This window comes from Lissotriton vulgaris, chromosome 10 (assembly GCF_964263255.1).
Source record: "Lissotriton vulgaris chromosome 10, aLisVul1.2, whole genome shotgun sequence".
Lineage (NCBI taxonomy): Eukaryota > Metazoa > Chordata > Amphibia > Caudata > Salamandridae > Lissotriton > Lissotriton vulgaris.
The window spans coordinates 458,121,880-458,146,556 of NC_141698.1; the positions used below are offsets into that span (position 1 = coordinate 458,121,880).

General features: G+C 42.9%; 1 protein-coding gene across 3 annotated transcripts in view; it reads left to right on the top strand.

Annotated features, from left to right (window-relative positions):
• MSS51 (MSS51 mitochondrial translational activator) overlaps positions 1-24,677 on the top strand; it is a 455,682-nt gene that overhangs the window by 238,556 nt on the left and 192,449 nt on the right. For 2 of the 3 annotated variants that reach the window (XM_086941321.1, XM_086941322.1), the window contains exon 2: positions 421-638. The exons of the other annotated variant lie outside the window; for it this stretch is intronic. In XM_086941321.1, coding sequence (XP_086797447.1) covers positions 445-638 — 194 coding nt within the window. In that variant the 5' untranslated portion in view covers positions 421-444. The remainder of the gene's footprint in view (positions 1-420; positions 639-24,677) is intronic. 3 annotated transcript variants of the gene reach the window in all.

A 24,677-nucleotide genomic window follows, 5' to 3' on the forward strand; every position in this document is an offset into this window, starting at 1 on the left:
CCAAGTTAGAGATTCACAGATTCTATTAAGGTGGTAGATTCCCCAGGCATCTGTGATGACTGAAGGGAATATATTTCACTGTGTCTCTTTTACATACTGGACTTGGAATGTGCCAAACCCACTCATGCAACCCAAGAAGAGTCGGAGTCGAAATATGAAGTAAACTGTGGCTAATGACAGCACATTCTTGGCCCCTTAGTCTTTGGTTGGCCAATCACTATCCCTCTGGCATCAGTCTTCCGCATCTGTCAGCTCTGAAGTCAATGTCTGTCCCTTTGTCCTATAGCCCTTTGACTTCTCACTTACAATCCCTCAGTCTTCAGTCTGGCTTTCCTCCTCCCTTGCCCTTCAGTGTGATCATTGCGTGATCCTCTAATCTTCAATGCAGTAACTCATTCTCTCAATTGTGGATATTTTCAGCTCACAAGAAGGCTTGGCCTCACCATGGCCCCAAAGAAGAAACACAGTTCCACTGGGAAAGGGGCCCCTCCCAAGCCTGCATCAGCCACCGTGCCTGCTACAGCCGCACAGGGCTACTACATGGACTCGCTTGGCTTCTTGGCCATGGACAGCAAAGTACCAGGACTGTCCCAGGTGATTCTGAGGAAACTGAACATGAGGAATTATGAGGAGTACAGGTGAGTGAGGCAAAATGTCTATGGAAATTAGAAAAACAAACACTGTGGTCGGCCCAGAGTATTTACCACTGATCTTTACTGATCTTCTCTCTTTCAAATAAAGCACACACAAAGGATTTAGGGGTGAGAGAGTTTTGCCAACTTCTAGAATCACAAGGAAGATCTTCAGAGGAAAGAGAAGTTCAGAGTAAGGGACTCTTTTGGCAGGACGGGCTGCTCTATATTTTTTTCTGCCTGTTCAGTCATATATTCTAACAAAGTTGCTCTGTTTATGGTAAGAATGGCGATTTCTGTAAACAATTGCTTTTTTGAGGGTGCTGGAAGCATATTGTGTCCACAGTATCTATCTATCTATCTATCCACCTCACACCTATGGGTAAGCCTTCCCGGGGGTTGACGTTGGACATCCTCTTATTTTGTCACTCTTCACAGTTGGTGGCATCTGTGACTACATTTAAAGCCATGATAAGTCAAGAGTGAGTCCCTAACGTCAGTCCAGGGTGGGTACCATTGATCGGGAAGGAGAAAGAGTGTTCCTATTATAGAAACAGAGTGTACAGAATACTGCTGAGAGTAAACAGGAGAGAAGAAAAGGTATGGTGTGGCACAGCAGCAGGCTGGCTGACTCCAGAGCGTGGGGCTCACGGTTCGATCCCCAGCACCAGAGGCAGTTCAGCTCAGCATCATGTGACTCTAGGCAGTAGCTCATTTAATCTCCCCGACAGCCACCAGCGCCTTGAGACCCTTAAGGGTGATTATTTCACGCTTTACCAATACCAGGTTATTATTATGACAGGATTCATTCATTCTGTGAAGAATGTGAGAGTAGGTGATGTATTCAAGATTAAGCGAATTTAAAAACTAAAATATGAAAGACGGCATTGAAGAGGTTGCAAAGGGGGTTTGTAACTCAGCTGGCAGGAGCTTGGGCTCTTCATAGGGAAAATGGTGGCCACGGTATATCACAGACTAGGATCTAAGCCAGGAAGTAGGCCTCAGCCTGATAAGCCACTTGGCATTGCATGAAAGTTGCTAACTCATTGTATCCAGGGTATGTTCAAAGATTTTCTCAATTCAAAAATTTCCAATTGAAAGAATGACTTTGTTTAGTGGATAACCTCTCATTGTTGTTTTTCTGTGTTCCTGTACATTCGTTAAAAAACATAAGAAGATGTGTTAGGTCTAGTGAGTCTCATGGTCAGTGTTCCTCTGTCTAGCCACATAAGATTAATTTCAATACAACGAACCGAGATGAAACCCATTTTCAGTAGTGGATTATCCTTAAAATCTGGCATGAACCCAGCCCTCTGGACCCAAGTTGGACGCTACTGCTTATACAGAGCCAACCAGACTAACACGCCTGATCTACGTTTTGTAAAAGGAAAGCAGAGCGGTGAAAACACTTGGAGAGGCAGATATGGCGGGGTCACAGAGCCCTGTTTATACCTGCGTGGTGATCCAGCGGGCCAAGAGAAATTCTGTCTCATATATACAACTCTACTCCACAATACTCACCATAATTTATATTTTTAACACTAGGCACATAAATGACTGAGACATGAATTGACCTACTGAATCTTATGACCTATTTATTCAAAACATATTTCTTCAAATTTAATTAAGTCAAATCAAAGGCAATGGATTAACTAATGGTAACTCAGGGAAAAAAACAAGACCAGCTTGTCATTTCAAAATCTATTTTTATTATCTTTAATATAACGCAAAATGCATTTTTAAGCAAAAACTCTTTTATTAGCAATTTTATTAAGCAAACTTATTTATTTTAAAGGAACATTTGTCTGACAGTTCGAACCAAACTCAGCATGAGAAAATGCTCAAACATTTGATTTATTTCTCCAAAGCCCTATTTCCCTAACTTAGCTAAAGAAAAACCTAAAGGGAAAAAGTAAGGTCTCAATAGATCTTATGTGAAACGAAAGTCCGGCAGCATAACTGGAGCACAGGAACGAACGAACAGTGCTCTGAGCAAGGAGGTAACTCCTATACTTTTTTCCTATCTAAAACTAACTAAAAGAATACAAATATTCGAGCAAGACATAATGTGATTGGTCCAGGACATCTCCTGAGGATGTCATACGACTCTCGCATAGCAAGAGTCGTGTTCTTTCAAGAGCAGCATTGTTCATTATTTTTAAGTGTCACTAGCTTCCGAAGGTAGCAACATTTGACAAAACTTTTCACGACTTCCTTCGTCCGTCCATGCCTTTCCGCCGCTGAGCGTCAAAATTGTCCTTGACCAGGAAGAAATCTGAACCAAATGTCCTCAGCTTCCACACAGTACAAAAGCGGGTGGTGATGGACGGAGCATCTGAATCAATCAAACACTCACACCCAGTCAAAAGATCTGGGTTTAATCCATCACCGTTCTTTAGCCCACTCTGCCACCCCAGTTCAGACATGGCTATATGCAAATCAGTCTGACCCTGTGCCTCATGGGGAGAGTCCAGCCCGAACTGCCAAGCCATGTCTTCCCTGGACCGGAAATAAGCTTCCGAGGACCGGTTTCTGGCATTCCAGCCGTCTTCAGGCCGGCTTGCCTGAATCCAGGGGCAAAGTGAGCAAGGGACTCACGTCTGAGCATACCCTGCCACACTTATGGCGGCCAAAAGCAGTACAAAAGGGGGTGGTGATGGACGGAGCATCTGAATCAATCAAACACTCACACCAAGTCAAAAGATCTGGGTTTAATCCATCACCGTTCTTTAGCCCACTCTGCCACGCCAGTTCAGACATGGCTATATGCAAATCAGTCTGACCCTGTGCCTCATGGGAACAGTCCAGCCCGAACTGCCAAGCCATGTCTTCCCTTGACCGGAAACAAGCTTCCGAGGACCGGTTTCTGGCATTCCAGCCGTCTTCAGCCCGGCTTGCCTGAATCCAGTGGCAAAGTGAGCAAGGGACTCACGTCTGAGCATACCCTGCCACACTTATGGCGGCCAAAAGCAGTACACCCCCCCCTTTTGCTCAGCTTCCACACAGCCTTGTTTACGAGCCATTTTCTAAGAATTATTGTAGAAAAACATTTCCACATTCATTCGTTGCTGTGCAAGGCCCACTTTTGAAAAAGCTTCGGACATCCATTTTAGAAATAGGCCACAGGCCTCTTTAGCATGAGTCTAGTATGCAAGGAAACACAAGACAATAATTAATTCAAGAAATGATAATTATTCTGTTACCCACCCCCTTTACTAAAATTAACCCATTAGACTATGTTACCTAGTTTTGCATACAAAAGATAAACAAAACACAATCACATGAGACGACGTAACATAAACAAAAGCACATTTGAAGAATGCACATGCTATTATTTAAAACAGCCGCAGTTAATATATGACTAATCAAAAGACAAAGTAAATGTATTATTCAAAGCAGAATAACGAACATGACAAGAGCACAAATGATTAAACCTGCGTGTTCATGTTGGTGCATATTACTCTAGGTTGAGTCAGTACAAACGTGCAAATCATGCAACACTCATTAGTAAAAATAAAATCATGAGAGTTTCATTTGTCACGAACTTTTATTCAGAAATAATTCTGAAAGTCCGCTCCATCAACTCCCTCATCTGGTGATTTAAAAAACACCAAATAAACCCAAAGATTTATACTAAATTTTACTTTTTAGTAATGTCATATAATGATCTCTCTCTGTATTAGTAAATCTATACTCCTGTTTCATCAGTCTTTCTGGAACTCTCATATTGAGCCCTGCGGAACTCATCCATTTCTATCTCTTTCTCTTGAGCTTTTCTGAGTTTATAAATCCTCTTTTTCTCCCTCACATGCTTCTTTCTCTTGTGAATCATGCAACTGATTTTTAACAAAAGTGTCACTATAACAATAACTATTACAGGGTAAAGTACTTTGCCAATGATTGAACTGCCAATGTCAGCAAACCACTGCTTGATTGCCCCAAATCTTTTTGCCAATTGTTCAGAAAAACTGTCACTTTCCATGAGTTCTATTTCCGAATGAAATTCTGTTATATTCTTGATTAGTAATTCAATATTCTGACTTTTATCTGGGATATATGTGCAGCAATGCTGAGCATGCAAAATCCCACAGACTCCTCCCTCCTTTGCTAGAAGGATATCTAATGCAAGCCGGTTTTGCATAACCATGCTTCTGATAGCAATGAGTTCTGTATTGACAAACTGGAAACCAATGCAGTATCAGTGGACAACCTGTCAACAATTGTAGAAACCTTTCTGATTTTAACTGCATTCAGGGTAATTCCCATTTAGGGAAAAAGACAATATATAGCAAACTAATGGTAATTGTATCGCCCTTATATCGACCTCATATCACATGCTATGTAGTGAATGATAATAATTTGCTGAGACAGTAATGTATCAAAAACAAAATTGATTATTTTATTTCTGTTTGTTAACTTTTGTTATTTTTTGGAAGGAGAAATCTTTATCTTTTTTATCTCACTTAGTTTATAAAAAACACATGTACTTCATATAATTTAACATTCAATAACATATAATGCATATACTGACAAAAACTAAACAATATCAACAACAGTGCAAAGAAAAAACGTGCTATGCGATATATTCAGTCGGTGGAAAATATTGAAGAAGGCAATGCGGTAAAATGGAACACAACGCGTTTCGGCCAAAGGGCCTTCGTCAGGTGACCGTCATTCGTATATTACATATAGACTGGTGTATAACATAAACTTCCACTTATTTTGGTTGAGCGCACAGTTTGATTTTCCAAAGACAATTTGATTATCTTTTAGTATCTGTAGGGTATTGTCGAAATATATAGAACACTGATATTCTTTATTTTAGGATCCCCCGTTGTCTGTAAATATGCACAAAATTGATTTGGAGGGAACAAAGGTCATAAAGAGTTCAATACATATTCTTCTCAGGGATGCAAACAAGTGCTGACCTTAGTAAAAAGTGCCGGCACAGTGTAAACCAGCAGACCCCATTATACGAAGAATCGGTATCAGATTGAAGACTCTATATCCATAACAGATTAACAAGAAAGATCACGACCTTCTCTACTAGATGTAAGAGAACAAAAGAAATACATGGATCTCTCCAAATGATGATGTAAAATAGAAGTCTTAAACTAAAAAGGGCAAACAAAGGACGATAGATTCTCTACGCAAAAAAAGTTGGCTTCCGGCCCTTTTTACTAAGGTCAGCACTTGTTTGCATCCCTGAGAAGAATATGTATTGAACTCTTTATGACCTTCGTTCCCTCCAAATCAATTTTGTGCATATTTACAGACAACGGGGGATCCTAAAATAAAGAATATCAGTGTTCTATATATCTCGACAATACCCTACGAAATCAAACTGTGCTCTCAACCAAAATAAGTGGAAGTTTATGTTATACACCAGTCTATATGTAATATACGAATGACGGTTACCTGACGAAGGCCCTTTGGCCGAAACGCGTTGTGTTCCATTCTACCGCATTGCCTTCTTCAATATTTTCCACCGACTGAATATATCATATAGCACGTTTTTTCTTTGCACTGTTGTTGATATTGTTTAGTTTTTGTCAGTATGTGCATTATATGTTATTGAATGTTAAATTATATGAAGTACATGTGTTTTTTATAAACTAAGTGAGATAAAAAAGATAAAGATTTCTCCTTCAAAAAAATAACAAAAGTTAACAAACAGAAATAAAATAATCAAATATTTTTTTGATACATTACTGTCTCAGCAAATTATTATCATTCACTACATAGCATGTGATATGAGGTCGATATAAGGGCCATACAATTACCATTAGTTTGCTATATATTGTCTTTTTTCCTAAATGTGTTTATGTATTCCCTACGAATAGCAAACTGAATAGAACGTAGGGGTCCCCATTTTTTCCATACATTCAGGGTAATTCCCACCATAGGAATTATTGCGCCAAATATATCTCCCATGATTTCTGAAAAGCTTTCTCTTTTGAATCTATTCAGGTGTTTGCCAATTTCAAATGACCCTTCTCCATTTCTGTCAACATGAAAAATTTTAGGGAAGACAAGACCAAGATAACATGTGCCATACCAATGGTCAGGAAGACTGAAATATGCTTTGTTTCCACAAACAAAATAAATTCCTGGGAAAATTGGATCTTTACCACCTTTAAATCCCCATCCCCCTATAATTCAATAAGTGTCCTCACACTGGCTAGCACCGACAAAATAATTGTCATAAAGCGTGTTATCTCTTCTAATGAAAAGCTTACCACTAACTGGCTCATCAATGTGAATAGCAGCAAATCTATTTTCACCATTAAGTTTCTCGTCTTCGATTTGCCAAAACTTGGATTTAGTTTGTTTCAGCATTTCATTCCTTTTATAAATTGCTCTCCTCTCCTCAACCTGATCAAGGAAAGATCTCTCTTCATCTCTCATTTTGCAAGTTAAATTATTTTTGTAAGCGTACTCATTGGTGAGCTCATTTGTTACCAGGAAGAATTCCCTCATCTGCTTAGCAGGCCTAACTTTGTTAAGACTATGCACAACTTTCAGGTTAGCAAAAGTTTCATCAACATCTGAATAATAGTATTCCAGACAACCTGTTTGATAGAACAAGCTTGATATAACACTGCATGTTATTCCATAAGTAAGGGGAAGCATATTATACTTGACCCCTTCAGAAACTGAAGTAGGAAGCTTAACACCTACATAACAATCCTTAACATCCATGACTCTAACATACTCCGATAGGAGTCTGGAAAAAGAATCAGTAGAAAAATCTCCCACAGATCTGTCCTGATGGATATCTGGTTTATGCTCAATAATTCAGTTAGTTTTGCCTGCAACATCATGATCAGCTTGTTTTGATTCAGCATTGCTTGTCATATTTATTTTATAATCCTCCTTATTAATGCCAAAAGGGAAAATGACTGCTAAAACTAACCAAACTAAAATGAATAAAATAACACAAATAGAAGACATTTTACAGCATCTTCTAAACATTGCACACCTTGAATTATCAGCATTAGGCATTTTTACTCAATTAAACAAACATTTTAAACTTGAAAATTGAAAATTGAAAATTTAATGAAATTTTATATACTAAATTAGTAACACACACCCTCCCCTTTTAATTTATTTTTATTTTTAGTAACCCTCTAACAGCTTTTCTTCGACCTTGCGTCCATAAAAGTATTCAGCTAACACAATTTCTTCGACCTTGTGTCACCTAACACAAATTCTTCAGCCCTATGCCAAAAGCAAACCTCAACGGTAACTAAACTTCAATCATTGTCACTATTTTCTTCCAAATCTTCCTGACTGCTACTGCTAACCTCAACTATTGGTGGAATTATTATATTGGCCCACTCTGGGGACTTATACTTCTGATTAGGCTTCAATGGCCTCTTGCTTTTCCTGTTAATAACTTCAATTTCCTTTCCAAGTTGTTCTTTTTTATCTGATTCACCCATTTGACTGGAAATCTCGTTGACCTGTTCTTTCGATTTGTTAACTAATTTGAATTTCAAGTCTTCTTTTGGCCAAACATCACCTTTTCTCAAGAGCTTCTTTTTAGGCTCAATTTCATTACACTCAGCTTTCCAAGCTCTTTTTCTGAATTTTCTTATTTCAGACTCTTCATCACTGTCATCTGAATCAGTTTCAGAGATTTCAATACTGTATCTAGGAACTTCTTTACTCGGCGGCTTCACTCCGTTAGGAACAACGTCTCTGTAGCTAGTACTTGGCAATTCGTCTTCTTCTTCCGGAATTACTTCTAACTTCCCAGTTCCAGAATTTCCGTTCCTGCTTTCAGAGTTTTCAACCTGCTTTTCAATACTCTCCTGATCTTGAATCTCTTGTGACACAGTTTCTTTTTCAGTTTTTTTTTCTAGAGCATCTTCATCATTCTCTGAATCAACAACAACGATGTCTAGATCTTTTTCATTCGATGCTTGATTTGATTCTGAGCTTTCCAGACGTCAACTTCTCTGTCGATTTTCAGAACCTGGATTTTCAGGTTCTTCTTCTTCTGAGTCTGAATCTGCTGTAGTCTCGTCACTGTCTTCGTCAGGGTTATCAGGTGCAGGTACACAAATGGTATGACTTGCATGCACCCACCTTTTCAAACCTCTGCACTTGACGGCATTAGTTGTGACCAAAATCACTTGCCTTGCTTTCTGCCACCTGGGTACCAAACAGTTCCTCCTCTGATGAACTTTTGTTCTGACCCAGTCTCCTGGCAAAAGATCATGAGCCTGCTCCTTTTCTTTTGAAATCACATCTGTTCCACCTGATGGAATACAGAGGTTACCACATCAGAGAGTTGCTTACAGTAGTCTAAGATTGCACTGTCATTAATTGCTAACAACTTTCCAACTGGAATATAAGCCTGCCTCATTACTCTTCCCATGGGAATGTCATGAGGGCTAAGACCTGTTTTCTTATCTGGAGTACTTCTCAGAGACATCAAAACAAGTGGAAGAGCATCAGTCCATTGAATTCCTGTAGCTAAACACATTTTTGAAATTCTGTTCTTGATTGTGCCATTGATTTGTTCAACGACACCTGAGACTTCTGGTCTGTAAGCACAATGCAGCTTTTGCTTAATCCAAAATGCTTCACAAATTAATTCAATCAGTCTGTTTTCAAAATGTGTACCACGATCACTTTCAATAGTTACTGGAAAACCATATCTAGGTATGATCTCCCTCAAAAGTAATTTTGCCACAGTGATTGAATCATTGTGACGAGTTGGGAACGCTTCCACCCATCTTGAAAACAAACAGACAAACACAAGCACATACCTTAGCTTATTGTGTTGTGGCATGTCAATGAAATCTATCTGTAACCTGGTAAAAGGACCACCCTCCCGACCTATGGTTCCCATGCTTACAACTGTTTTTCTGTTCGGATTGATTTGCTGGCAGATTAAACAACGTTGGCAAAGTGACTCTGCAATGACCCTAAATTTTGGATTATACCAAGTCTCCCTGAATTGTCTGATCATTGTATCTCTTCCTAAGTGACCTGGTCCATGGTACATCCTTGCCATGTCAGCAATCATACAATTAGGCATTACAGGTCTTCCATCTTTGTAAACCCAAATTCCATCTTCCTCCTGCTGTCTACAACCTTCCTTGAGCCATGTGTTTTTCTCCTCATCATTTGCCTCATCTTGTAAGTCTTTTACTCCCTGCCATGTTTCCACCACAGAAATTAGCATGAGAGAGATCATTATATGCTCATTGTTCTTCTCCCGATAAGGTGAAAGATAATTCTTTGCACAATATCGTGCAGTCTCATCTGCAAAGGCATTTCCTTTAGTGATGTAATCTTGACATTTTTTATGTGCACCACATTTAACTACAGCTATTTTTTCTGGTAACTGAATGCCATCAATTAGTCTTTTAATTAATTTCGCATTCCTGATTGGAGTTCCTGCAGACGTTAAATAACCTCTCTGAGACCAGAGCTGACCATAATCATGGACTACGCCATATCCATACTGGCTGTCAGTCCCTATGGTGACTTTTTTCCCTGCAGCTTTTTCACAAGCACGAATTAAAGCAACTAATTCAGCCACTTGTGCTGAACGAATTTCTTCAAGAGTTGAACCTTCAACTATCTCAGAAACTGTACAGACTGCATATGCTGCTCTCAGAATGCCTTCATCTGTTTTTAAACAAGAGCCATCAACAAAGTAGACAATGTCTGACTCTGGTAAAGGCACATCTTTAATGTCTTTTCTGGGTTTGGTACAGTATTCTAAAACATCCAAACATTCATGATCCACATCATCATCATCAGGAGTCACATTACCTGGCAAGAGTGTAGCTGGATTGAGATTGACATCTTGCAATAGATACATTATCTGATCCCAGAATAACTTTTTCATATTTTGTCAATCTATTGCTTGACAGGTGTTGCGTTTTACTTCTGGTAAGAAGTGTTTCAACTGAAGGAGGTACATATACTTTTACAGGGAATCCCATTATGATTCCTTCACTTTGTTCGAAACTTACGCTTGTTGCAGCCACTGCTTTTCAGCAACCTGGCAATGCTTTGGCAACAGGATCAAGAACAGCTGAAAAGTAAGCTATAGGTTTTCTCATTTTCCCATGTTTCTGAATGAGAACTGACAAAGCACAACCTTCTCTTTCACTGCAGTACAGTTCAAATTCCTTATCATAATCTGGCATACCTAATGCTGGTGCTTCACAGAGACTTTTCTTTAACTTTTCAAAAGCCTCTAATTCTGTTTTTGTCAGAACAATCGGGTCCTTAATGTCTGCCTTTGTTAATCTTTGCAAAGGTTTTGCAATTACTGAAAACCCACAAATCCATTGGCGACAATAACCAACCATTCCAAGAAACATCCTGATCTGTCTTTGAGTTGTTGGTGGTTGTATTGCTCGAATCATTTTTATTCTCTCAATTGTCACCTGTCTAATTCCCTTTGCAATTCTGTGACCAAGGTATTTAACCTCTTGTTTGCAAAACTGTAGTTTTGCAGGTGACACTTTATGGCCTTCATCTGCCAATCGATTCAGAAGTGTAACAGTGTCAGTCACACAGTTTTCTCTTGTTTTTCCTGCAATTAGGAGATCATCAATATGCTGGACTAGAGTTGACTCTCCAGGTAATTTTAAATCTTCCAGGGATTTTTTCAATAACTGATTAAAGATAGATGGACTCTCAGTATACCCTTGAGGGATACAACACCATGCTAATATGCGATCCTGGAACCGAAATGCAAAAATTTGCTGGCTATCTGGATGCAATGGAACTGTAAGGAAGGCGTTACACAGGTCAATGACTGTGTACCATTCTGCATCATGCGGAATCTGATAAAGAATTACCACTGGATTTGGTACTACTGGACAGCAAGGAACAACTATCTTATTAACCTTTCTCAGGTCCTGAACTATTCTGTACGTTCCATTTGGCTTTTTAATACCCATAATCAGTGAATTACATGGACTGCTCTCAATTTCTCTCAAAACACCTTGCTTAATGAATTTTTCAATAACAGGAATTACACCCTCAATTGTTTCAGGTTTCATCTTGTACTGGGGAACGTTTGGAAAATCAATTCCCTGTCTCACAGTAATTTTTACTGGGTCCACATGTTTCATTAAACCCATTTCATCACCAGTTAGATCCCAAATTTTTGGATTTACTGTTTCTTTCAGTTCCTCAGGTAAATTATTTTTATCAAAAGCAGGAAACATTCTATTTTCTTCATCAACCATTAATAGTGTCAATTGGTACAAACCATCTTCTTCTAAATTTTGCACCTCGATACCCTCTGGTGGGCAGTAAATTTTACAATTCATCTTGCAAAGCAGATCCCGACCTAAAAGGTTAACAGGACTGCTGTTACAGACAACAAATCTGTGTTTGTCTTTGTAATTCCCAATTTCTACATCTACAGGTTTTGTCAGACTTGTTTTAATCTGCTGATTAGCTACACCAACTACCTGGATAGAATCACCCGAGAGAGGAAGATTTTGAAATTCCACTGATCTAACAGTAGAACGGGTAGCAGCAGTGTCCACAAGAAAAGTGATATCTTTGTCGTTCACTTTACCATTTACAAATGGACCTGACTGATCTACCTCAAGAGTGGCTCCAAGCACACACTCTTCTTCCCCGCTCAGGCACCGTCATGAGTAATTTTCTGAGTCACTGCTCTCGTTTTCTTTCAACCAAAATTGTTGAGAAACATTTGACACATTTACTTTTTGTGATCTTTTTACCTGTTCTGCTCCACAGAAACCCGTCTCTGGATTATATCTCTGTGTATTCATGCAATTTGCCAAAGGTGGCAGTGGAATTTGGTTTTGCTGAATCAATTGGTTCTGCTGATTCGCTAACTGTCGCTGTAGCTGTTGCTGCTGACTTATTTCATTTAACTGTCACTGAAGCTGCTGTTGTTGCTGCTGATTTATCTCACTCTGCATCTGTGGATTTAATGATGAGTTTTTAAGATTTCTGGGTGGATTTTTACACGCACGCTTCCAGTGTCCAATTTCGCCGCAATTAAAACAAGGCAACTTTTGTTTTAGCTCTTCAATATTTATATTAAATGTTGGCTTATTTGTAAAGTTCCCTTTGAACTTGCCTGGATTCTGGTTCTGCTGAAAATGTTTATTTTCTAATGCTGCTATCTGCTGCTCAGCTACCTTCACTTGTGCCCACATTGTTTTTTCCTTGAGTTTCTTTTGCTTTGCATCTAACTCATCACCACAATACTTTGCCTTTCTCAGGATGTCATCAACTGAAAGTGCTTGCCAACCGACAATTCCTGTTCTAATCATATCCCCTATTTCAGGCCTCAGGCCATAAACGAACCTGTAAATAAAGTGGCTCATGTCACTTTAACTTAATTTTTCATAACCACTGTATTGTTTAAATACCAGGAGTAACCTTTCATAATAGGAATGAACTGATTCTTTTGGTTCCTGGTTAGTTCTGTCAATTTTAACCCAATCTACTTCTTTTGCAGGAATCTTGTCTTTCAGCCAAACAATTACTTTGTCATGGAAATCCATGACAATGTCTGATGGATCACCTGTTACTTTATGCCGCTGTGGTTCCTCTTTCGGCCAACCAACAGAAATTTTGCATTCTGTCCAAAGATCTGACGGGACAACAATGTCAAAGAAACCATCAAGATCAATCCACAGAACTTTTGAAACTTTATTAAATCTGTCAACCTGACGATACCATTCCACTGGCTTTTCTCTCAGCCGAGGAAAATCATTTGTGAACAGTAATATATCCTGTCTTGTCCATGGAACATGAACATAACCCCCACCAGCTATTTCCCTCATCGGAAATTTACCAAAACGTCTCCCCTGTCTCTCTTTTCTTCTTCTCTCTTCTTTGTCCATTTAACTCTCCATTTACTTAAATCACCCAATCTTTTTAAAAACACAATTAATTCTTTTATATGGGTTATTCTGCCTGTAGTATTTAAATTCTTCATATCTTTGTCAGAAAAATCCACTCTGTAATGTTTTTGTAATTGCTTTTGGCGAGTTAAATCTATTTCCAATTCAGTAGTTACCTCTTCAAACTGTTCATATTTATTTTTAGTTTTCCACTGAATACTTTTGCAAATGAAAAGCAGTTCATCATCCTGATATTGCTTCAAACAGTCAGTACCAATTGTGCCAATAATTAATTCTTCTAAATCTGCCTTTAATTTTGCAACATCAAGTTGTTTTGCCTCAGAAATTTGTGTTAAATCTGTTCTATTTATAGAGCCAGAATCTGATTCTGCAACTGTTGGTGTGACATTTGACAATCTTTATGAATTTCTGTTAACTCAGAATAAAAATGTTCAGCCACTTTCTGAATTTCTGCATTTAAAGGATTCATTATTACAGAATGCCTGTTCTCACTCTGATCAAAAACTTGTACAACAGGACCAATTGTAACTGGAACTGTCACTGCTTCCATGCCTTTTGTCAATTGTTGAATTAATTCTCCCTTTGCTTTAAAATAATCTGTTATATTTGGAATTTCTTCAGGCAATGTCCTTTTATCGTTTCTCTGGATATTATTCCTCGAGTTAGAATTTTCTCTTGGGGTGTTTGTTTTGCTTCTTAATCTCGCTCTATCGGGTAATCTCATAAATCTGGGTGAATTTTCAATTTCCCTAGGCACACTAGGAGAAATACCTGGAATACTCCTTGGGGTAGAATGTGAGCAACCTGGCTGAGAAGGTGGAGGACTATTTAACATATCCTCTAAAACTGCATCATCTAATTCTTGATCAAGATTATCTTCTTTCTGAGAATTCTTTTGACCTGTTTCTACAACCATTTCCAAAACTGGATACAATCCTTCATGCATGTCTCCTTTCCTCCAATGACGTATTTTATCTTGGTGGGTTTCCCTATTTAAGTTTCTCGGAGCTCCCCAATTTTCTCGCTCAAGTTCCATCATTTCAACTTCCCATTCAACTAAAGCTTCAAATTGAGTGGGTCTGGGTCTTGGTGAAAGAGCCATCATTTTGTCTCTTAAATTCCTTAAAACTTTAACATTAAATGACCCATCCTCCGGCCAGGCTAAAACACCATCACCTTTGGTGTATTGCATCCAATTTTCAAACCAGAGAACAGTATGGTAACCATATTCCCCTTCCATATATGCTGCGGGTGTCTTATACTTATGAAGTAATTTTCCACCACACGCTTCAATTTTCTTGTCAGGATTGAATACATTTTTAATTTTCTGAAACCATGAAGGCTTTTTCTCTTCTTTATACCAATAACTCATGTTTTTAAATCAAATCGTATAACTTAGAAAAGATCGTACATTTTTTTTCCATTGTTCGGCTGCTCTAACCAATCCGTGCGCGAAACTCACCAACAAGCCAATCAGGTTAAGCCACGTCACCACCTTGCTCAACCAATGAGAAACCAGTTTTCAGAAATGACCAATCAGCTAACAGCTCATTTCAGTCACGTGAACCAATCAGCGTACTCACTATGACGTATGTCAACCGATCACAGCGCGAACCCTTTGACGTACACTGCCGCTGCAGCAAAGCTGCGCGTGTCAGTGCCACTCCGTAAACTCACCCCTCCTTTACAAAATATTTTCACAGCGCCATTTTAAACAATTCTTTTCAATGATTTTCAATTAATAACTACAGAAAAACAAACCATTTGCCCGTTTCGCTAAATAAAGTGATAGTTTTTATCAAACATTCAAGAATTCACTCCCGTGAAATAGACGACGCTATTTCCACAAAAACAGTTTTTCAACTTTCATACGAGAGAAAAACCTATTCATACAAACATAAAATCTTTGGCAGAACTCTAACCAAGCAAAGGAAATCCAGAAACGCTAGTAAGAATAGACAATGCTACCTTACCCTTCACACAAGCTCAGAAAAATCCTACTACTCTTTTCACAACGAGTTTTAATACGGGCTCCTAGTCCCTATACTCAGAGCTACAATTTCATAGGCGAACCTCACTATTCATGCAATCTATCATACCTAAATCCCTAAACTTGTGTTGTACGTCCACAACACTTAGTGATATTTCTGTACCACTAATTTGAAACGAAACAAATGAACTGTGTAACATCACCTGTCACACTACACTGCCGGCTCATAGGCTTTTCACACTGCTGGAAAAAACCCTTTCAACAACAAATAACAAGTAGACAAAACTTAACATGTGTTAAACATGTATCCTATGTAATTACCATGTAACATGTGTGTTACCATAGTAACCGAACTCTGCTACCAGGAATTTGATCCAGCGGGCCAAGAGAAATTCTGTCTCGTATATACAACTCTACTCCACAATACTCACCATAATTTATACATTTAACACTAGACCCATAAATGACTGAGACATGAATTGACCTACTGAATCTTTTGACCTAATTATTCAAAACATATTTATTCACATTTAATTAGGTCAAATCAAAGGCAATGGATTAACTAATGGTAACTCAAGGAAACAAACAAGACCAGCTTGTCATTTCAAAATCTATTTTTATCATCTTTAATATAAAGCAAAATGCATTTTTAAGCAAAAACTCTTTTATTAGCAATTTTATTAAGCAAACTTATTTATTTTAAAGGCACATTTGTCTGACAGTTCGAACCAAACTCAGCATGAGAAAATGCTCAAACATTTGATTTATTTCTCCAAAGCCCTATTTCCCTAACTTACCTAAAGAAAAACCTAAAGGGAAAAAGTAAAGTCTCAATAGATCTTACATGAAACGAAAGTCCGGCAGCATAACTGGAGCACAGGAACGAACGAACAGTGCTCTTAGCAAGGAGGTAACTCTTATACCTTTTTTCCTATCTAAAACTAACTAAAATAATACAAATATTCGAGCAAGACATAATGTGATTAGTCCAGGACATCTCCTGATGAAGTCATACGACTCTCGCATAGCAAGAGTCGTGTTCTTTCAAGAGCGGCATTGTTCATTATTTTTACGTGTCACTAGCTTCCGAAGGTAGCAACATTTGACAAAACGTTTCACGACTTCCTTCGTCCGTCCAAGCCTTTCCGCCTCTGAGCGTCAAAATTGTCCTTGACCATGAAGAAATCTGAACCAAATGTCCTCAGCTTCCACACAGCCTTGTTTACGAGCCATTTTCTAAGAATTATTGTAGAAAAACATTTCCACATTCATTTGTTGCTGTGCAAGGCCCACTTTGACAAAGCTTCGGACATCCATTTTAAAAATAGGCCACAGGCCTCTTTAGCATGAGTCTAGTATGCAAGGAAACACAAGACAATAATTAATTCAAGAAATGATCATTATTCAGTTACCCACCCCCTTTACTAAAAATAACCCATTAGACTATGTTACCTAGTTTTGCATACAAATGATAAACAAAACACAAACACATGAGACGATATAACATAAACAAAAGCACATTTGAAGAATGCACATGCTATTATTTAAAACAACCGCAGTTAATATATGACAAAACAAAAGACAAAGTAAATGCATTATTCAAAGCAGAATAAAGAACATGACTAGAGCACAAATGATTAAACCGCATGTTCATGTTGGTGCATATTACTCTAGGTTGAGTCAGTACAAACGTGCAAATCATGCAACACTCATTAGTAAAAATAAAATCATGAGAGTTTCATTTGCCACAAACTTTTATTCAGAAATAATTCTGAAAGTCCGCTCCATCAGTGGTCTCTTTAAAAAAAGTACAAACTACATAATGGAATGCTCCTGGAAAGAAAGTGCACATGTAGCCACCTCTAGTGTGCAATGTTTACCTGGCAAAATACCGAGCACCAACTGAAACCGAAGAGGAGGGAGCATGCCCTAACATGCACTCTTCTTAATAATACCCGGTACCCAAAGTATGTATTGTCCTGCGAGACACGTTCTAGTGTCCTAACGGAAGTTATAATGCCAGCCACTCCCTCGAGGGCTGGACACACTGCACCCCCACACCCATCCATCACGAGTGTCAGGAGTGACGTGACCCTGCTAATAAAAGGGGCCCGGGTGCACGTGCTCGTGGCCAGTTACTGTCCAGTAATACCCTGTGTCTGCGTCAGTTATTTGCCACCATGCGGGCCTGAGGCCCAACACTCCACTGGCGACGAGGCGGGTCGCTGACCCCGCATGCCTGCACTTCATCGCTTTGCGTGAGGGAAGAGAAGAGCCGGGCAAGCTGCACCCCTGGCGCGCTCGTTCACATCACTAGTGACAGTAGCGAGGAGTGTGCCCCTCGTGCCACCCAGGCGCACCTCCTGGCCCCAAGAGGATCGGCACCACCATCGCAGTGACACACACATACCCCATTGCCAGCACACCGGCAGTTGCGAGAGGAAAACACTGTGTGCCTGGATCGGTGTCCCAGGGAAATCTGGGGAGGCGCCCGTAGACGCCCGAACCCTGCTGAAGCTGCAGTCCCGATGCCGGACTGCCCAACAGATGAGGTCAGTCGAACTCGGCAAACACCAAAGAGTCACAGGCTGTCCCGCCAGCCGTGACCACACTGAGAGCGAACAGTGCAGGGACCGCAACCCGAGTCCCCGGGAAGTGCTAAGCCCCCTGCGACGCAGGAAATTAGCTCACAGCTGCGCCCAGACGGCCGTTTCCAGAGTGGGGCGGTCCAGTGATCCCCCAACGGACATCGCTCAAGGCCCCACCCTGCGTCCAACCCACCAGAATCAGAGGAATAACAGCGCTTCAACCGACACCTCCCCGGTACTTGGGTCAAGGACAGCACGGCACTGCGACCTAGGGGGGCAGACGCGCTCTGATCCACAGCCTCCCTGTGGCTGCACACGCACAGCTGGTGCGGTGCCCTCAGCCGACATTAGACTCTCTGCAGCCCGGCGTGGTGATAGACTGGCGCCCAGCTGCGTCAGCGGGGAAGAAAGCCCACGACATCTCCGTGCCCCCAACACATCACTGCGAGGACCGCCCGCAGCGCATTAGCGGGCCATTAGCAAGGTATTGTGCGACACCTACAGACGGCTGCCCCCACCCCGGCCATACCTTCCGTCCTATCAGCAACCCTCCAGCAGGCTTCCCAAACACGCCTGAAACAGGAAGGACAGAACAGTGAACACCTACCTGACACCAGCGGCTCACTGCACGAAGGGCCACCACGCCCGCCTCCATAATCCCCAAAGAGCGGCTCAGCACGCAACAAGAGAAAGGTTGCAACACCCATGTGAAGAGCACCTGCAATCTTCCTAGAAACTACAGCATGCACCACATGCCTTGATGGGCTGCCTCTCCAGGATGCCCCAAGTTGCTCCAGGCACAGCAAGTCAGGCCCCCAGATGGCAACGCGGGAAAAGTGGCCCTCTGCACCCAGCAAGTGAGAGTATCCCACACCCTGTTACAGGCAAAGCATGCTGAAGAGCCTTAGCACTGCTACCAGGGCCACTGCGGAGATCAGCAGAAGAACGTCCACAACAGGTCAAGGAAGAAGAGCACCAAACCCACACCCAACAAAGAGAAATCAGGAGGCTAAGACCACCTCAGCACAGGAACGCAGCAAGAAGCAAAGGACAGCGAGGCCAAGCAAGACGGCAAACCCAAGAGAAACACAAGATGGCGGGGTGGGTTGCACGCTACCCCAATAAGTCACTCTGACTTCCTAGGGGAAAAAACTGCTGCATAGCACTGAACGCTCGCAGAAAAGCCTGACAATTCTACAACCCAAGCAACACCGACCAAGCCCAAGCCCAAGCATCAACACCAAGGAGGCCGCAACACAAACCTCATCATCACAAGAAGAAGGCCAGCCACAAACAGCATCCCCTCAAGGGAACTCTCCCCGTCGACAGGCAAGAAAGACTGGTGCAGAGCTCGCACCGCAGACATGGCTGCCCAAAGTCACCGCCAGTGAAGAGGTCGCATCACCCGCCCCCACTGGCGAACATGCACAACCGCCAACCAGACCACAGGCACCCCAAGTGCCAGAAGAAAACGTCCAAGAACAAGACCGAGCACGCAAAGCCAGAAGCACACAGAAAGCAGCTCCAGTGCACCTGATTGCATAGACAGCATCCAGGAGACATCTCCGCAAAGAAGCACTGCTGAATGCAGGTAGGAGAGCACCCACATCTCCACTGCCCCAGCGAAGCCCTGCAGTAGGCTGAAGACCACCCATGGTGTCCTCCCTCACACTGTCTCAAGACGGAGTCGGCCACGACCCAAGATCGGCAAGAGAGGAGTCGCACACCCCACGTGGCAGGCCGCCACATCTACATATGCTCCAACAACCAGCGACACAAGACCGGACGTCATGTCGTCCAGCAAGCAAGGAGCATGTCACTAAGTGATTAGTCCAGACAAGCATGCCAGATCAAAGGCAGAAGCCGGTGCCATGACAGCGCCGCCTCGAGGTCCAAGCTCAACGTCCTCAAAGAAAAGAAGAGAGTGACAGTCCTGTCACTCCGAAAATCAGAGGAACACCGGTGGGCTGAACAGACCATCAAAAGGAGAAGACCGAGGACTCACAGCCAGACAAGAGCACACCCTGACACACCAGACAGCCACCAAGGTAGACTGACGTCCCTGAATACAGCCTCGTGGGTGAACCACACATAAGCCGCAGCAAGCGCTAACCGCGTCTCATCCTAACGCTTCCCTAGGCGACCGTCCGTCCCCGAGCGTCGGCGGTCTAAGTCAAGAGGTATCCCTGCTCCGGTTCACAGATGCCACGGATGACGATCAGCACTGAGTGCCCGCCCTCACACTGCCTCAAGATGGAGTTGGCAGTGGCCCCACAACAGGCAAGAGAGGATCCGTACACTCTATGTGTCAAGCCGCCACCGAAGATCAACCTCAATGAAGCGGAGACACCTGGCTGCTAAATTACTTCTGCCATCCGAACTCTCTCAGCTCATCACCACCACCTGTCATTCCGACTCACCAAAGGGCTGGCAACCGCCACCACGCCAGCCATCAGCACATGCGTCAAACACCAATACCAGAGCCCATGGGGACTGGAGTCCTACACCGTTGCCACATCAGCCGACCAAAACTAATCAGAAACCACTGGCGTACGGGAACCTGGCGTACACTGGAACCGCAGCAGCGAGTGCAAGTCTTGGCCAAGACTCATCTACCCGTGAGAGTTGTGTGTGCGACTAAGTAACGGCTCCTCAGTGATCTTGCAGCTGCCCCCAGACGGCACACAAGCAGCCCTCAGCGCAGCCCTCCTACAGTCCCGCAGCAACCCCAACAACGGGCCTCCCCGGGCGGTAGAGCGAGAAGAGACTCTGCCCCACCGACAGGTTACCGGTCACGGCCAAGCAGTTCAACAGAGACAGTCGGCCCAGCAACACCGCTGTGAATTCTCACTTGGGACTCCATCCATGTCCACGATGCAACCCACTACAAGGAACTGTTAGAAACCACCACAGACCATCATCGACATCAGCAAAGTTAAATCCAGGCAAGGCAGCAAGACTTGTCATCGTCAGCGAATGGAAAGTATGCAGTGGACGTCTCCAAGCCAGCGGTCGTGTCCTGAGCCCCTCAGGTTAAAATACGGGTGCCCGCCGAGAAGGTCCTGCTGCAAGCAAAGCCACCAGCCCAGGTCTGCTGCCACCCGGACACCTGACTCTAGAGACTGATGGACCCTGTGGTATCTAGTTAACTCTTTGTTTTATCCCCACAGGTTGGACTAACACTTTGTTTGTTCCTCAATAAAGTTGGGGAGGAATGTAATGTCCTGCGAGACACGTTCTAGTGTCCCACAGGAAGTTGTAATGCCAGCCACTCCCTCGAGGGCTGGACACACTGCACCCCCACACCCATCCATCACGGGTGTCGCGAGTGACGTGACCCCGCTAATAAAATGGGCCCGGGTGCACGTGCTCGTAGCCAGTTACAGTCCAGTAATACCCTGTGTCTGCTGCAGTTATTTGCCACCATGCGTGCCTGAGGCCCAACACTACAAAGTACACACTAAAGCCGACTAACTGGCACCATTGGTTTTGGAGTGCCAAATACCCATTGCCGGAATACAAACCATAGTGCCCTGTGGTATACTCTACTTTTTGGCACTGGCACATAGCGATTTTACTTTAGGAACACAATCCTCAAAAGATAAGGTGGGAAACGAATAAATACATTGCTACAAATGATACTGCAAAGATGCCGGAATTTGTCTTCAATCTTTCTCCCGCTGCCTACCCAAAATCACCAAATGTCCTCTCACCCGGCAAAGACATAATCGGGAAATGGCTATTAGCAACAGTTTGCCTCCAACAGACATTGGCGATGAAAACGAGCTGTTCCCATAATTGTTGCATTTAAACCATGCCCTGCCAATCTTGGTCCTTTCACTAGAAAAGCGCAGCTGGAGTGACGCTCTTCGAATGTTCTAAAATTATCGAAGCTGCACAGCTACACCTCTCCCCAAGCTGCCCATGTGGTGGAGGCCAGCCCACGGACACACGCCTCCTGCAGGAGGAGCATTTTATCAATATAAAAAATCTATGTTGCTAAAACAGCGCAGACAAAGGTTTGCTCTAAATTAGTTACTTGAAGAAATAGAAAGAACAAGCATTTACAATGCAATGGTCTCGGCATCATTAAAGGTAGAGCTATTGGCATTGCTCATGACATTTCTTTTTTTAAATCATCAATAAATGGCATTGTAATTTACATTGCCAATAGCTTAATCGTTAAATAAATGGCATTGTCATTTACAATGCCAATAGCTACACCCTACACAGAGCCACCCTCACACAGACAGAGCCACCCACACATAGAGCCACCTACAAAAAAAATAAATGGCATTGTCATTTACATTGCCAATAGCACAATTAGGGGAGCAGAGGCAAGAAAAATGGCACAATCAGGGCAACGCGTGCAAACGAGTGCAATCAGGCCGCAAAAGGCAAGAAAAACGAGTGCAATCAGGGGGCAGAAGGCAAGAAAACGAGCACAATTGGCGGCAGAGGCAAGAAAAATGGCACAATTAGGGGACCAGAGGCAAGAAAAATGGCACAATCAGGGGAGCAGAGGCAAAAAAAACTAGTGCAATCAGGGGGAAGAAGGCAAGAAAAACGAGTGCAATCAGGGGGGCAGAGGCAAGAAAACGAGCACAATCAGGGGGGCAGAGGCAAGAAAAATGGCACAATTAGAGGAGCAGAGGCAAGAAAAAACGAGTGCTATCAGGGGGCAGAAGGCAAGAAAACGAGCACAATCAGAGGGGCAGAGGCAAGAAAAATGTCACAATCGGGGAGCAGAGGCAAAAAAAATGGCACAATCAGGGGAGCAGAGGCAAGAAGAATGGCACAATCAGGGGAGCAGAGGCAAGAAAAACGAGTGCAATCAGAAGGCAGAAGGCAAGAAAAAAACGAGTGCAATCAGGGGGCAGAAGGCAAGAAAAACAAGTGCAATTAGGGGGCAGAAGGCAAGGAAAAAACGAGAGCAATCAGGGGGCAGAAGGCAAGAAAAAAACGAGTGCAATCAGGGGCAGAAGGCAAGAAAACGAGCACAAACAGGGTGGCAGAGGCAAGAAAAACGGCACAAACAGGGTGGCAGAGGCAAGAAAAATGGCACAAACAGGGGGCCAGAGGCATGAAAAACGACACACATAGGGTGGCAGAGCCAAGAAAAACGGCACAAACAGGGTGGCAGGGGTAAGAAAATGGCACAATCAGGGGGGCAGAGGCAAGAAAAATGGCACAATCGGGGGAGCAGAGGCAAGAAAAATGGCACAATCAGGGCAGCAGGGGCAAGAAAAACGAGTGCAATCAGGCGGCAGTAGGCAAGAAAAACGAGTGCAATCAGGGGGCAGAAGGCAAGAATACGAGCACAATCGGGGGCAGAGGCAAGAAAAATGGCACAATTAGGGGAGCAGAGGCAAGAAAAATGGCACAATCAGAGGGCAGAAGGCAAGAAAAAAACGAGTGCAATCAGGGGGCAGAAGGCAAGAAAAACGAGTGCAATCAGGGGGCAGAAGGCAAGAAAAAAACAAGTGCAATCAGGGGGCAGAAGGCAAGAAAAACGGGTGCAATCAGGGGGCAGAAGGCAAGAAAAGGAGCATAAACAGGGTGGCAGAGGCAAGAAAAACGGCACAAACAGGGTGGCAGAGGCAAGAAAAACGGCACAAACAGGGGGGCAGAGGCAAGAAAAGTGGCATAAACAGGGTGGCAGAGGTAAGAAAAATGGCACAATCAGGGGGCAGAAGGTAAGAAAAAAACAAGTGCAATCAGGGTAATTAGACCTTGGATCAGTGAGAGGCAACTCACATTCAAGCATGCGTACTCCCTAAGATGATCATTATACCAAAGAGCAGCATTCAGCCACTCATCCTCCTTAGTATCTCAGGGTTATTGCACCACACGGTAGTAAGAGCAATAATAAACTATTTATCCTACCTGACACGGCATCTTGTTTCACCACAGCTGTGAAACACAATCCTCGTCATTGATAAGCAAGCAGCCTGCTCCATCCTTGCTGCCCATCCCAGGCATGGTTCAGACCTCACAACCACGCGGGCATGCACATAACTATAGGGTGCGCCGCGCAACCGCATACATCTCTCAAAACGTATGAAAAACCTGCCAACCTAAAGAGCTGTATACATGTCAAGATGATATCCAGGGGCGGGGATTCATTAACAGCGAAGCACGGGTTATGTAAAGCCCCACTGATTAACTTGGTAAAGGCATTTTGAATCCTATGCCCACTGATTACCATAACAGGCCACTCAAACCATACCCAAGGTTAAAACAGGGCTGCGGGGTGCGAGGGTTAGGGGCTCTGCTTGGAGGGAGGGGGGCTCGGCTTGGAGGGAGGGAGGGCTCGGGAAGGGACAAAGGGGGTTGGGTACAGGACGGGCGGCTATACAAAAGGAACGGAATCAAGAGGGGAAATTACACACAGAGCACAGGGGACAGAAGGCACGAAAAACGGCACAATTCATCCACTCTGGAAGACGCAGGCAGGCTCATACCTGGGGGGCTCCGCTCTCTGATGTGTGGTGCAGTTTCTTCCGCTGCGCTTCCAGGTACTCGCCACTCATCCTCCTTAGTATCTCAGGGTTATTGCACCACACGGTAGTAG